Source organism: Chelonia mydas, chromosome 1, assembly GCF_015237465.2.
Source record: "Chelonia mydas isolate rCheMyd1 chromosome 1, rCheMyd1.pri.v2, whole genome shotgun sequence".
NCBI lineage: Eukaryota > Metazoa > Chordata > Testudines > Cheloniidae > Chelonia > Chelonia mydas.
The window spans coordinates 320,281,830-320,296,432 of NC_057849.1; the positions used below are offsets into that span (position 1 = coordinate 320,281,830).

Consider the following 14,603-nt stretch of genomic DNA (forward strand, 5'->3'; position numbering starts at 1 on the left):
TGGCTTGGTGTTCCCTTTCCCACCTGTCATGGAAGGTCGCATTCCTTGTAGCCATTACCTCAGCAAGGCGAGTCTCTGAGATTAGAGCTCTTACTTCAGAGCCCCCATACACGGTGTTCTACAAGCTTTCCTGCTGAAGGTGGTGTCGCACTTCCACGTCAACCAGGACATTTTCCTCCCCATGTTACATCTGAAGCCTCACACAAATAACGAGGAGAGGAGCCTGCATACTCTGGATGTTAGGCAGGTGTTGGCTTTCTACTTAAAGTATACCAACTCCTTCTGCAGGTTGACTCAACTCTTTGTTGCGGTAGCCGACAGGATGAAAGGTCTTCTTCCAATGTCCTCTCAGAGAATTTCAGCTTGGATCACCACCTGCATCTGCACTTGCTACAAGTTAGCACAGGCTGTGCCTCCTCCAATAGTGAGGGCTCATTTGACAAAGGTGCAAGCATCTTTGACAGCTTTCCTGGCACAGGTCCCTATCCAGGATGTACGCAGAGCTGCGACATGGTCCTCAGTGCACAGGTTCACGAATCATTATTCTATCACTCAGCAGGCCAGAGATGATGTTGGTTTTGGCAGAGCTGTGTTGCAATCGACAGGTCCATGAACTCTTACCTGCTTCCGGTGGTACTGCTTTGGGAGTCACCTACAATGGAATGGACATGAGCAAGCACTCGAAGAAAAGACAATTATCTTTTTCATAACTGGTGTTCTTCGAGATGTGTTGCTCATGTGTATTCCATGACCTATCCTCCTTCCCCATTGTTGGAGTGTCTGGCAAGAAGGAACTGAGGGTGGGGGGAGCTGTTAGCACCCCTTATACAACAGCATACGTGCGCCACTCCAGAGGGTGCCAAAGCCGGTCCCTTATGGATACCACTGAGGGAAAAACTTCCGGCACTGGTGCATTGGGGAGCACACACACATACAATGGAAAGGACATGAGCAATGCATCTTGAAGAACCCCAGTTACGAAAAAGGTAACTGTCTCTTTCTCTCTGAGCATCCCTCTCTCTCTGCAGCTTCCTGCTGCCCTTTGTAGGGGAAACAGGTGAACCATGTTCAAGTGTGACTATTTCCTAACTAGGGTTGGCTGGCCCCTGGCCTTAAAGAGGCAAGTCAACCGGTTACACCATGCATTTGCTATTTTGATGTTTATGTTGAGTTCTCAAATCCTTAGAAGAACTATGAGTTAAAGCAATATTCTTTCATTAATGAAGATTTATTGTTATATCATTTTAAGAAGTGTTCTCTTGTTATGCTTGTGCTGGATGTTTTCAAAATGTTTTTTAAATTTTTATTCATGTCTATATTTTTGACTGTCTACTTTCCGAGCAGCTATGAGTAGGTTGTTTGAATAGATTTCAGTAAAGGTCACTTACTGTTTGTTCTGGGGTTTTAATGCCTTCTTGCTGGAGGATCTTAAGCATTGGGCTTATTTCTCTGGGACTTTAATTGCGTATAAACTTGTGCCTTGGAATATATGTAGGTGATAACAATCATAGCTCAGTGAAGTTTTGTATTAATAGTATTCCTGCTGTAATTGGTTGGCACTTTTTTTAAGATTCACTCAATCAACCTAAACCAGTATAGTTCTTTTAACAGAATGTTGTGTTTCTGCACCTTACTGGGTGTATAAGAAAATTTCTAGTTATGTTTCCAAATTTGACTTTATTTTAAATAGTAAACATTCCCTGTGATATCCTTATGGGACCATACTTAAATGGTCATATGTCTGATACTTGTATTTTATGATTTCAGCATCACTGGTATGACCAAGAAAACGTCGTTCGTGTAATTTAAATGTGAAGGGACAGTGTTCTCTATTTTGGAGTAAATTTCGATTTTGGTCTATGGTGATTTGTGCAAGGACTCCCTTTAATGTTAGGAATAGCACATGATAACCTCTCTGTAGCAGAGCGCAGCTGGCCCTCCTGGCTCCTGCCTCGATTATGCTCAGCTAAAGTCACTCATAGACCCTGGGGTTCAGGAACCAGTGGTGCTTTTCTTTACAAGTTTGTGCTCCCACCATGTTCTCACCATAGAGCATACACAGCTCTGGGTTCCTTGTGTCTGAACCTGGGAGGGAGGGACTTTCTCCCTGCCTGCAGTCTCTTGCACTCCTCCCTCCCACCACCCTGGCTTCCTTCTTCCCAGCCTCTTATATAGCCCTGGGCTAATTGGGCTGGCAGCTGGCTCTCATTCCCGAATTAGGACAGGTTCTTTCGAGCCAGCTCCACTTTATTCACTTAAATGGGGCTGGCATGGCAAGGGGCTGATTCTGCAGTCCTTCTGCTCAGCACCCTGTCACACTCTCCTTTTTGTTTGGTTTGATTTGTTTTTTTTGTAATTCATCAGATTTATATTTCTTTATTTGAACTACTAATGTGTATGTAATTCTAAAAGCATATTTTACAACAAAAATCTGCATTTGAAGGGAGAAACTTGGCTAGTGGTCAGAGTAGGGAACTGGGAGACCGGATACCAGCATTCTATTTGCTGTTTTGCCACTTACAGTGTACCTTTGACAAGTCACTCTAATTACTGTCTCAGATTATGGAGGTGGGCAAACTGCTGAGACCTTGTGTCTCCAAGTGGATTGGTTTGGCAGCACCTTTTGGAGGATCAGAGGAAGGAGATAGCCCTTGCTCCCTGCTTGTATGAGTCTTCTGGGACCTGGGGCTGAGTGAGTGTATGTATGTGTGTGTGTGTTATATGTATGCATTTATATGTCATGGGTTAAATGGAAGATATTGTCTTCTACAAATGAAATACTACTTCGTCTGCTGTAAATAGTAAAGACTACACTCAGCTGAACTAATTTTACTTTTTAGGTCTCACTTCATTTCAAGAGAAAAGAGTTGACTTTCTGATAATACTATTTTTAAAATCACTTGCTTATTTATTTACTTAATTCAGCTGTCCACCCAAGGAGATGCCAGCCAAGTGATTGGACCCCTTACAGAAGGACAGAGAAGGAATGTGGCTGTAGTGAATTCACTGTACAGGCTACACCAATCAGTGCTGAAGGTAAGTTTTTAGCGATACTTAACGTTTTGCCATTAATTTTGATTACGTTCTTTGCTTTTTCTTAGACTTAGCCTTGCATTGATGAGAATTCATGCAAATACATTTTCAAGATTATTTGAAACATAGATACAGCATAGAACAAAGTTTGTGATTTGTTTATAAATGAGGCTTGTGTTATAACTAGTGAATACTGTTTGATAGATTAGCATAGGTCGGCTTTTCATCATACATTTTTTGCCTTGTCTGTGTACTTATGTATCATTTTACCTGTGACGTGGTAAATTAGGAAACGGTCAAAGAAATGGATAGAATATAGATTTTTCTCTTGAATTTAGGTGACTAAACTATCAACTGAGTTTGCTGTGATAATTAATAAAAAACAGTTTGGTTTTCAGTGACATAGAACAATATTTAGAATGGAACAAATGTTCCAAAACCCTCCTACGCAAAAAGGCTAAGGGGCTAGGACCTGCGAGATGGGAGAGGCCCAGAGTTTGGGCTGCAGACCAAACCTGAATACCGCAATTGAACAGCCTCTTAGCTCTAGCCCCGCGGGTGTCTAATTGCAGTGTAGACATACCCAATAAAGTTTACTGACACAGTGCTGACTATGGTTACACAGTCAGTATAAACCAGAACAAACTGCATTCACCATTGTATCTGCTCACCGTGATAAAATCTTGGTCTGAATAGACACATGATCATGAATACCTGACTGCGGATGCTGACTTGAGAAAAAAAAATAATAAAAAGGTTCAAAAAGCATATAAAACCTGTATGGGTTTTGCAAACAGGTGTAGATTAACTCTGATGTAATGAATCTAGTGTGCTTTGGTATTGGAGAGAGATCTGATGTGATTCATTCTTAACTGTGAATTTAATAGTCAATACACTATTTTAAATTAGATAAATATAACATAATGTTAACTGTAAGGAGATTGGTAGGATGTTTCCAGGTTTGATTCTTGACATCTAGTCCGAATGGTACTGTAGCTGGGATTTGAGCAATTATTTAAAGTGGAAGATTTTAACTTACAAGGAATTCCTGCTATTATTTACAGCTGCACAGTTCTCCATAAATCCCACACACATCAGTAGGAGAACAGACCACTTACCTTTTATCATGTTGTGCGTCTCTTACGTCAAGCTATAAATCTTGGAAATTAGAGATTTCAAAATGAATATTTGGCATAAGAAAAAATTAAAGGTCTGTCTAGATGTTGTTGAACTGATGGAAATTGGATTTTTGGCTTCAGTGGGAACTGAGTGCGGCTTCACTGCATATCAAGAAAGCAAAATGAGAGATAATGAATTCAGGTGTATTCAAATGTTAGTATTCTCCATACCATGTAAGCCATAATTTTTCTGGAGCATTGGCAAATATAGATGCTTCATTTTGGACCAAATTGAGTATTGTTTTTGTTTTTAATATGGTAGACTTTTCGTAGTTTAAAAATGTTGTGACTGGATAACTATGCAGTGACAAGATGGCATTTGGATCTTCAGATTGCACTTGAAAAGTAGATGCTGCATTACAAAAATCCCTCCCTAGAATCAGAATGTTTTTATTCAAATATTATTTTGTCACTATGATTTACCAGCTGACCTTTTTAGGCTGCAAAGCGCTGCTAAATACTGTAAGAAGGACAAAAGTATTTTTTGATACAGTGATTTCATATTGACAGGTTTCAGAGTAACAGCCGTGTTAGTCTTTATTCGTAAAAAGAAAAGGAGTACTTGTGGCACCTTAGAGACTAACCAATTTATTTGAGCATAAGCTTTCGTGAGCTACAGCTCACTACATCAGATGCATACTGTGGAAAGTACAGAAGATCTTTTTATACACACAAACCATGAAAAAATGGGTGTTTACCACTACAAAAGGTTTTCTTTCCCCCCACACCCCACTCTCCTGCTGGTAGTAGCTTATCTAAAGTGATCACTCTCCTTACAATGTGTATGATAATCAAGTTGGGCCATTTCCAGCACAACTCCAGGTTTTCTCCCCAACCCCCTCCTCAGACGTTCTTGTTAAACCCTGGATTTGTGCTGGAAATGGCCCACCTTGATTATCATACACATTGTAAGGAGAGTGATCACTTTAGATAAGCTATTACCAACAGGAGAGTGGGTTTGTGGGGGTGGGGAGAAAACCTGGATTCGTGCTGGAAATGGCCCAACTTGATTATCACACACATTGTAAGGAGAGTGATCACTTTAGATAAGCTATTACCAGCAGGAGAGTGGGGTGTGGGGGGAAAGAAAACCTTTTGTAGTGGTAAACACCCATTTTTTCATGGTTTGTGTGTATAAAAAGATCTTCTGTACTTTCCACAGTATGCATCCGATGAAGTGAGCTGTAGCTCATGAAAGCTTATGCTCAAATAAATTGGTTAGTCTCTAAGGTGCCACAAGTACTCCTTTTCTGATTTCATATTGTTGAATTTTCTAACTTTTAAAATCTTGTCCATCTATAACACATTTGTTCATTATTTATAAATATGGCAAACTTTTGTTTCAGTAATGGGAATAGCTAAATATGTTTTCAGTCCAAACAAAATTCTGGGGTCATTAATCATTCACTGAGCTTTAACTATTTTAACAGTTATTTACATATTTCAGGTAGTTTCCAGCCAGAGTTCATTCCCAGCAGCTGCTGAACAAACTATAGCTACAGCTTTAAAGGTAATTGAATGTCAACATGCTATAAAGTTATATCAAAAGTTTGTTGTATTTGCCATACTTACAATGGGCACTGTAACTTACTTAACTTGTGAGTTTTGTCTTGTTCTGGCATTTTTTTGTCAACATGGACCTTACTTTCTGGCCAAAATATTCATTCATTTCAAATTCTCTGTAATTTGTACTTCCTCTAACTATTTGTGGATGAGGAGGCTATTTCGATTTAAGTAGTATTTGTATTTGAGAGTTCTGATATTCTGATGATGCTTGGAGCCCATACATCCGCTTTGACAATAAATGTATTTCCCTTCAATCTTCACACGACAAGCACTGGATCCTCTACTCCCTCTTTCCTCACCAGTTTGGTGCTTTTATCTCTCAGGGTGATTAGTACACCTGGGTTTATGTGGATGAGGCATACCTACAGCAGGAGTGGATAATAGGCTTACGTGTGTGCATCAAAATATGTATCTTTATATACGAGGGATATCAAAATGCACCGCCACTATGAAATAAACTAGTAATAGTAAAGTGGCCTTTATTTCCCTACCTTACTGAAATGGTTGAACAAATTAAATGTTGTAAGACTTCCATTTTCCTTTCCTTTAAATGTTTGCGGTTTGGAATAAAAGGGCACTGGTAACATAAAGGAAGCAAATGTCTGTAATAAATAATTTATCCTAAATCAATATATTTTGGTGGTCTCAGTGTTTGTACTTTTTGTTCATTATTGATTTTGTCCTCTCGCTTCATTTTAGACAATCCATGATCTGATGGGTAGTGCTGTGCAACCCTTACTGAACTCAGTAGGAGACTCAGTGGAGGCCATTATCATCACTATGCATCAGGAAGATTTTTCTGGGTAATCAGCCACTATGTTCATAATATGGCATTGTCTTGGTAAAGTATATTGTATATGCATAATACCACAGTGACCTTTGCAACAGGATCACTTGTCTGGGAGCTCATGATACTTGATTGTCTTTTTGCACAGAAGGCAGCAACATGGCTGGCCATTGAACTGAGTGACCAAAGTTATATCGCTCTTGCCTTTGTCCTTTTTTTTTTTTTTGGCTATCTTAAAGTAAAATTGGTCAAAAAATTTTCATTTTTTTAAGTAAGGGGAGCTTTATTCAAAACCAATGTTTTTGTGAACAGTTTTGTTTTTCAGAATAAACTTTGTGGCTTTTTTATCTAAAACGTTCATAACCATTTCAGAGTTTATAATGTAGATAAAAATGTCTATCAAAATTTGTTTACTGAAAAATGGATTTTTGGTAACTAAAATATTCTGATAACTGTTTTCAATAACATTTTCTGTAAGGTTTTAGATTAAAATTCCCATGAAAAAATTAAGTGAAATTTTTTGAAAAAAACAGTAATCGGAGGTCAGTTTTGAGCCTTATAAAATGAAAACAGCTGCAAAATTTCAAAAATTTTCACATTTTAATTTTTTGACCAGTTGTATTACAAAGTGTATAAGTAAAGTAAGCAGTCATGGAATAAGAGGGAAGGTCCTCTCATGGATCGTAACTGGTTAAAAGGCAGAAAACAAAGGGTAGGAATAAATGGTCAGTTTTTACAACGGAGAAAGGTAAATGGCGGTTTCCCCGAGTTATCTGAACCGGAACCAGTGCTGTTCAACATATTCATAAATGATCTGGAAAACGGAGTAAACAGTGAGGTGATGAAGTTTGCAGATGATACAAAATTATTCAAGATAGTTAAGTTCAAAGCAGACTATGAAGAGTTACAAAAGGATCTCACAAAACTGGGTGACTGGGCAACAAATGACAGATGAAATTCAGTGTTGATAAATGCAAAGTAAAGCTTATTGGAAAACATAATCCCAAATATACATACAAAATGATGGGGTCTAAATTAGCTGTTACCACTCAAGAAAGATCTTGGAGTCATTGTGGATAATTCTCTGAAAACATCTGCTCAATATGCAGCAGCAGTCAAAAAACCTAACAAAGTTTGGAACTAATAAGAATGGAATAGATAATAAGACAGTAAATATCATAATGCCACTATGTAAATCCATGGTACACCCACACCTTGAATACTGCATGCAGTTCTGGTCGTCCTGTCTCAAAAAAGTTATGTTAGAAATGGAAAAGTACAGAGAAGGGCAACAAAAATGATCAAGGGTGTGGAACCGCTTCTGTATGAGGAGAGATGAAAAGAGATGACTATGGGGGGATATGATAGATTTCTGTAAAACGATGAATAGTGTGGAGAAATGAATATAAAGTGCTGTTTACTCCTTCACTCCATTCACATACCACAAGTCACCCAATGAAATGAATAGGTAGCAGGTTTAAAACAAACAAAAGGAAGTACTTCTTCACACACACTACACAGTCAACCTATGGAACTCATTGTCAGGGGATGTTGTGAAGGCCAAAATTATAACTGGATTAAAAAAAAAGTAGATAAATTCCTGGAGGATAGGTCTATCTATGGTTGTTTGCCAAGATGGTCAGAGTTGCAACCCCATGCTCTGGGTAACCTTTGATTGTCAGATACTGGAACTGGGCGACAGAGGATAGATGACTTGAAGGTTTCCCTGTTCTGTTCATTCCCTTTGAACCATCTGGCACTGGCCACTGTCGGCACTGGGCTGGATGGATGGGCCATTGGTCTGACCCAGTATGGCCGTTCTTATGAGGAGGTTGATTTTCAACAGACTCTCCTGGTTTGGAAAGCCCTTCACCAGGAGAGACATAGCTATATTTGAGACCTGCTGTGAGAGCCTGGTCCTGGTGGGTATGTGTACTCTGACACCATTATCTTAGAGTGAGAGGCTCCACAGACACAAGTGATGGCGAGCCATAGTGGGTGCTATTTGCTTCCCCTGCACATCTTGCTACAGTTCATCCATTCTCCTTTCTTAAAAAAAAAAAAAAAAAATCTGTTGCAAACAATATCTTTTCAAAGGTGTTTTTCCCTTTTGCAACCCTTCCTGCTGCTGGCACTAGCGCACACTCTCCGGTTTGATCTTTTGATTCAGACTGTGGACTAAAACCTGCAAGATGTTATGTGTCCTCAACTCCCATTGACGTCTGGGAGGGCCTTGGCTATAATTCAAAGAGAGAGAGTGCGATTACTGATTACCATGTCCTATATCTTGCAGTACTCTGTTTCTTCACTGATTAGAAGAGAGTGCCTATAATCCTGGGTGTGGGACTTGAACAATCTAAGAGACTAATTCTGTGCAGAGATTGGTCTTGGGACAGGCTGCACTAGTAACCTTGTGATATGTAGCCTGATATTATGTGATCTTTTATTAGAATATTATACAAACTGCTGGGACACTTAAATTTGGGGGCTGGAGTTAGAGCTTTAAAGCTTGCAGGCTGATGGAGGGTCTGCAAGCTGGATAGGAGGGGGTGATTTCCTCTATGTTGTGATGTCAGCAGTGGTAGATCAAGAGATATTTTAGACTGCAGTTCCAGAGGGATCGACACACTCCTTTGTTCCAAGCAGACATAGGATGCTGTAACTCATGCCACCAAAGGAAAATTACTACATGGGATAAGAAGAAAATTAAAAAGAAACGAATACTTTGTAGTTGTATTATAAAAATGAATTTAGCATCTTACATTTTTGGCAGATCATTATCCAGCTCAGGAAAACCAGATGTCCCTTGTTCTCTGTACATGAAAGAACTACAGGGCTTCATAGCAAGAGTCATGAGCGACTACTTCAGACACTTCGAGTGTTTCGACTTTGTCTTTGACAACACAGAAGCCATTGCTCAGAGAGCAATTGAACTTTTTATTCGCAATGCCAGTCTACTGAGACCCCTTGGTGAAGGTGGGAAAATGCGACTTGCTGCTGACTTTGCACAGGTAAACTTAGCCAGGGCTGGCTTCCATTTTGTTTGTTTCCCTCTTTTAATGGAAACATGTAGATACTTGGTAAATATGCACTTTTTCCCCCCATTGCAGTTGCCCGTTGTCTTAGTTGGGTCTGCAAGATTTCATCCTGCGAGAAAGAGAATCTTGAGAAATTTATCCACTAAATAATCAATGAGGGCCCTTCTCATCATAAGGCAAACTCAGTAAAGCCCTATACCTTCCGGTCAAATTACTGGTGCATTGAAATTTGTCAGCATTTTGAAACTTTTTAATACTGAACAATAGTCTTCAGTGCTAGATCCATCATTTGCTACCACTCCCCCCATGCCACCTCCCTGTAAGATGGTTTTCCTTTCTTAATTGCTTTATGTCCCACTGTGCCAGCACTGATTGTGGTCGTGGACTGACCTACTTTGCAGTGTAGCATACAAATAAACATAAACAGAGTGTGAAAGGCCTGCATGGGTTGCTGTGAATACTGAAAGAATGACAATGTTGTCTGTGTTTCTGCTGGTGACATGGTCAATTTCCCTGTCTCATATTTTTTGCCTTAACTTGTATTGGACTGGTGAACTAAGCTCAATCAAGTAGATAATTCCAGTTTCCAGTGAGCTACTTCCTATTTTCAGATGAAAGCATCTTAATAGTAATATAGTGCAGAGTGAACCTGTTAGGGAACATAACACAAATATTCGGCACTTTGTTATCCTAATTCTAGGTCAGCTTCAGGGTATTGGTCCTTATTTTCAAGCTCTAAGGAGCAGCTTAGGATCCAAACATCTCAGAGACAGCCTCTGCCTCCAGCTTCATTCAACAGGGGCCTTGGCTGACATAGCTGAGGGTCAAACCCAAGAACGCTGGTGACAGAGCGTTTCATATAGAGCCCTTAGTTGTGGAATTGGCTACTACTAGAGAACAGGTGGGACCCAGGTCTTGTGGTCTTCAGGGCTCACCCCTTCATCAAGCTAAACTGTGTAATGGCCTCAGCCACATGCTGCTGAATAAACCACCTGGATTCACCAGCTAGTTCATAGCATCATAATCCTTCAGCAAGGAAGTTAATGGGAGATTTTCCATTGACTTCAGTGGGAGCAGGAAAGGGGCCAGAATGACCAAAAATGTGGGGCAAGGAGGACAATTGATTCCTTCTCCTGCATAAATATTGATGTACTTCTTAAATTCAGTAAGTATTTATATCTGATGTTACAGTATAGAGTGCCTTATAAATATATATTATTATTATTATTATTATGAAAATACCCCCTTCCTTTATCTTTCTAAATGCATCTTTTTTTATCAATCAGGTTACAATAAGAGTTGCCTCTTATCTAAAAGGCAGTGGTATGTTCTTACCTCAGTGTGAGGGGGTTTACACACTGTCTCCCACTGTGTTATCTGTACTTCTTGAATGTGCAATGGAATGAGTTCTCTGACCTCTATGCTTTTGTGCTGCAGGAAAGATTTTAAACTAGACCTACAATTGCTTGGTTCTGAGTCCTTCCTCTTTCCCTGTCTAGCTGCCTTGTGTTCCCTTCCTCTCCTCTTAGCTCCCCCTTACCTCCTCTTCCTGTTTACGTTGTACTTATAACTAGAAATAGCTGGATGCTGGTCGTAGGCTGGGCCTCTCCTGCTGCTGTCTTATTTGCTGTTCAGCTTTTCTGGTGGCAGCACTTCGAACCCAGCTAGCGAGGAGGCCTGGCAGGGGATATCTGATATACTGGGCCATAGAAAACTTTGTGTAAAAAATAAAATGCTTGGTTCGATGATACTCTAGTATGGATCTCTCCTTTTTGTTAGCATTGCAAGCAGGGGGAAGATCAGCCCTACCACTTACCAGCAGTCAGTTCAAGTCCTCCAGTATATATATCACTGGTGAACTGAGAACCTCTATACAATCCCCACAATGCCATATACTTTGTTGCATTATAAAAAAGTGTATTATAGATGCTCTGTGGCACTTTGGCTAATTGTGTGACAGACTGTCAGATATACTCATGAGCACTATCAACATGAAATGTTCTGTAACTTGTGTGCTTCTGTACATCGTTTAACAGAACACTCAAGGGGCATTTTAATGCCTAAAAATATTTGCAGTGCTGCAGGTTTACTGTCCTGTATTGTACTACTTATTGGAATTCCTATGTGTTAAAAGTGTGACAGCCTACAAAGGTTGAATGTGCCTGCAATTCATGCTGACTTAGAACTTTTATAGAAGATCCAAGGATGGGACTACTGTTAAGTTAACTGCTGTTCATTTCTGGACCAACATATTTGGTAAAGGTGGAGTTTTTGAAAAAATAAAAATAATTTGCTACCATGGATGCACTGCTAAGCTTTCCTTTCACTTTTAGAGCTAGTTAAATTAGAAGTGGTTTTTCTGGGGTCAGTCGAGCCCCCTTAGGTGACATTTTCTTGACATTTATATTTCCAATCAGGTATCAGCTGGGCATTGGACAACCTTTTAACCTGCTCATTACTAAGAGTTTTGTTACTTAGTAACAAAACCAAGGTCGCTCGGGTTACAGTGACCTCCATGTATTTTAGACACTCTGAGATTAAAAATGTGCGTTAGAATCATACATTGCCCTTTACATGACATGCAACTCTAAATGATTGATAGAGACAGTAAAGCAGAGAATGAAATTTAAATACTATACATTCTGGAATTTATTTAGAAGGAACAAGGATTCCTCAATATTTGGGCATAGAAATTTGATAGGCTGCTGAGATAAGGTTCCTAAACTCATTGCTGTGTAAGAGACCAGACCCTTCCAAAATACATGCAACCCTGCAAATGCATCATACAGCAAGGGTTCTCAAACTGGGGGTCGGGACCCCTCAGGAGGTCACGAGGTTATGACCTGGGGAGTTGCGAGCTGTAAGCCTCCACCCCAAACCCTGCTTCACTTCCAGCATTTATAATAGTATTAAATATATAAAAAAGTGTTTTTAATTTATAAGGGGGGGGTCACACTCAGAGGCTTGCTGTGTGAAAGGGGTCACCAGTACAAAACTTTGAGAACCACTGCCATACAGCATAACTGTGCATCTTAGCACATTGTAAACAGTAACTTTAAATCATCATATAGCTGTTATAGCTAAACAAGGTGTATCTATAAGCAGCTGTAGAAAGGAAGGTTGGTGCGACTGCTGTTGGTAGGACAGAAAGATGTTTCCTCCTACCAACCAATCCCAGCACCTGAAAAAGCCTTTCTTCAATGGCTGAAACGAGTGTTGATGCCATCCAGACAATTCACAGGCCCCACTCCAGCACCAGTTGTTGTGGCCGACAGCAATCTTTATTTAAAATATAAAAACTGGACATACTGTGAATACAAGAATGAACATTCCAACAGAAATATGGACACACCCCTCATTGAAGAATCTAATGCAATCTAACAAATTAAAAAATCAAATTAAAAAGCAGTCTTTTACTCCTCTGAATTTAAGTAAATACATCAAGGTACAGTACAAACCCTGTAGCGCTGGAGATCTAGAAAATCTGAGTTTGTTGTTTATGTGTATTTTTAACAAATAAGTTTCACTCTATTCCCACTTTGCATGACTCAATTCTAGAGTCTACTGTAGACTTCCAAGCTTACAAAGAAATATTTCTTTGGCAACTAGTGCTTCACGATGCAGCCATCTGCTGCCTTTAAAGTTTGTCTAGTTCTGGCAATAGAAATAATTAGAATGAATGAAGATTGACATTTAAGGGACAGAGTATTCTAAAGTAAATTATGTTCTTTCAAATACTTGAGACCAAAAAATATGAATTTAGGGACATTCCTAAAGCTTGTATAATATAGAGAATTTAAATTTGTTTTAATGAATTTAAATATTTGGTTTTGCTGTAGGAAACAAAAGTTCAGCTAAAATCTTGCCACATTATATCCACTTTGGGGGAAAAAGTGTGTTAGGAAAAGGCGGAATATGATGTCACCTTTGTTTGGTTCCCTTCTTTGTCATCAGGAGCAGTTTGCTCCATATATCTTGATTTTCAAAGGTCCAAACAGCAGTTGGGTGCCTAGGGTGGAATTGTGTAAAGTACCTAAGGGTGCTCTCATTGAAAGGCAGATGTTTCCTCCTACCACCAGCCAGTCCCAGCAGCTAGAAAAACGTGCAGGGGAAATCTCACCCAAACCCTGTTAACTTTCAGTGAGAGTTAAATGTCTAACTGGCATTTGGACCTTTGAAAATCTCCCTGTTATTACTACTTTACTCTATCAGAACTGCCGTGCTTGCTTTTATCATTTTCACTATGGAGAAATGAACCTGTCTGAAAGCATGAGTACAGTTTGCCATGCCTGCTTTGTTCTCTCATGCTCACAGTAACCAAGAATCCCGCATGTACAATTAAATGTTCTTTATGAAATCTCTTTGTCAACATGTGATTTGATAGTTCTGTTTCAGATATCATTACATGATTAGAAATAATAAGAATATTAAAGGTCTTGTTATAAATGTCTTGCCACCAGTGAAGCTAGTTCATTAATGTTCTTTAAATGGGAAGATGTTATAAAAATAGTTTCTGGTTGTTTGCATTATACTGCTCTGGCTACTCAGTTTTAGCTTTGCCCCTTTGAACCTTGTATTATATGGAGTCACTTGTATTTCAGTGACTCCATATAATGTTTTCTCAGTTTACTAATAGAAACGTGTTTTCAACTTCTGTTTTATTAAACTCTAAAATCTGAAAGTTCATTTGTTCTTTTTGGCTTATACATCTTCACCATTAATCAAGATTCTGCAGCTGAAACTCAAGTTCTCTGTCCTCTGTGAACCATGTACACACCAGAACAGAGACTAGCTCACTCTCCAAAGGCAGTAAGAATTTCACAGTGCTAAGAAGTGTTTAAAAAAAAATCTTATTTTTGTTACTAAAGGCAGCAGAGATCACTCAGAGCAGATTGTTAAGAAGTTATCACTTTTACAGAGACATTCTTTTGACTATGACCACACTTTAATGTGTGTTAGTGACAATAGTTCCCAGCGGTCATCTCCTAATTCATGTAGGCT

At 39.3% G+C, this 14,603-nt stretch overlaps 1 protein-coding gene across 2 annotated transcripts in view; it reads left to right on the forward strand.

Annotated features, from left to right (window-relative positions):
• Positions 1-14,603, forward strand: part of COG5 (component of oligomeric golgi complex 5) — a 309,622-nt gene that overhangs the window by 275,726 nt on the left and 19,293 nt on the right. The window contains exons 15-18 of one of the 2 annotated variants that reach the window (XM_037889131.2): positions 2,926-3,036; positions 5,659-5,721; positions 6,477-6,580; positions 9,338-9,575. In XM_037889131.2, the coding sequence (XP_037745059.1) occupies positions 2,926-3,036; positions 5,659-5,721; positions 6,477-6,580; positions 9,338-9,575 (516 nt within the window). Of the gene's footprint in view, positions 1-2,925; positions 3,041-5,658; positions 5,722-6,476; positions 6,581-9,337; positions 9,576-14,603 lie in introns of both variants that reach the window. The other variant, XM_043551539.1, reaches the window with a different exon arrangement.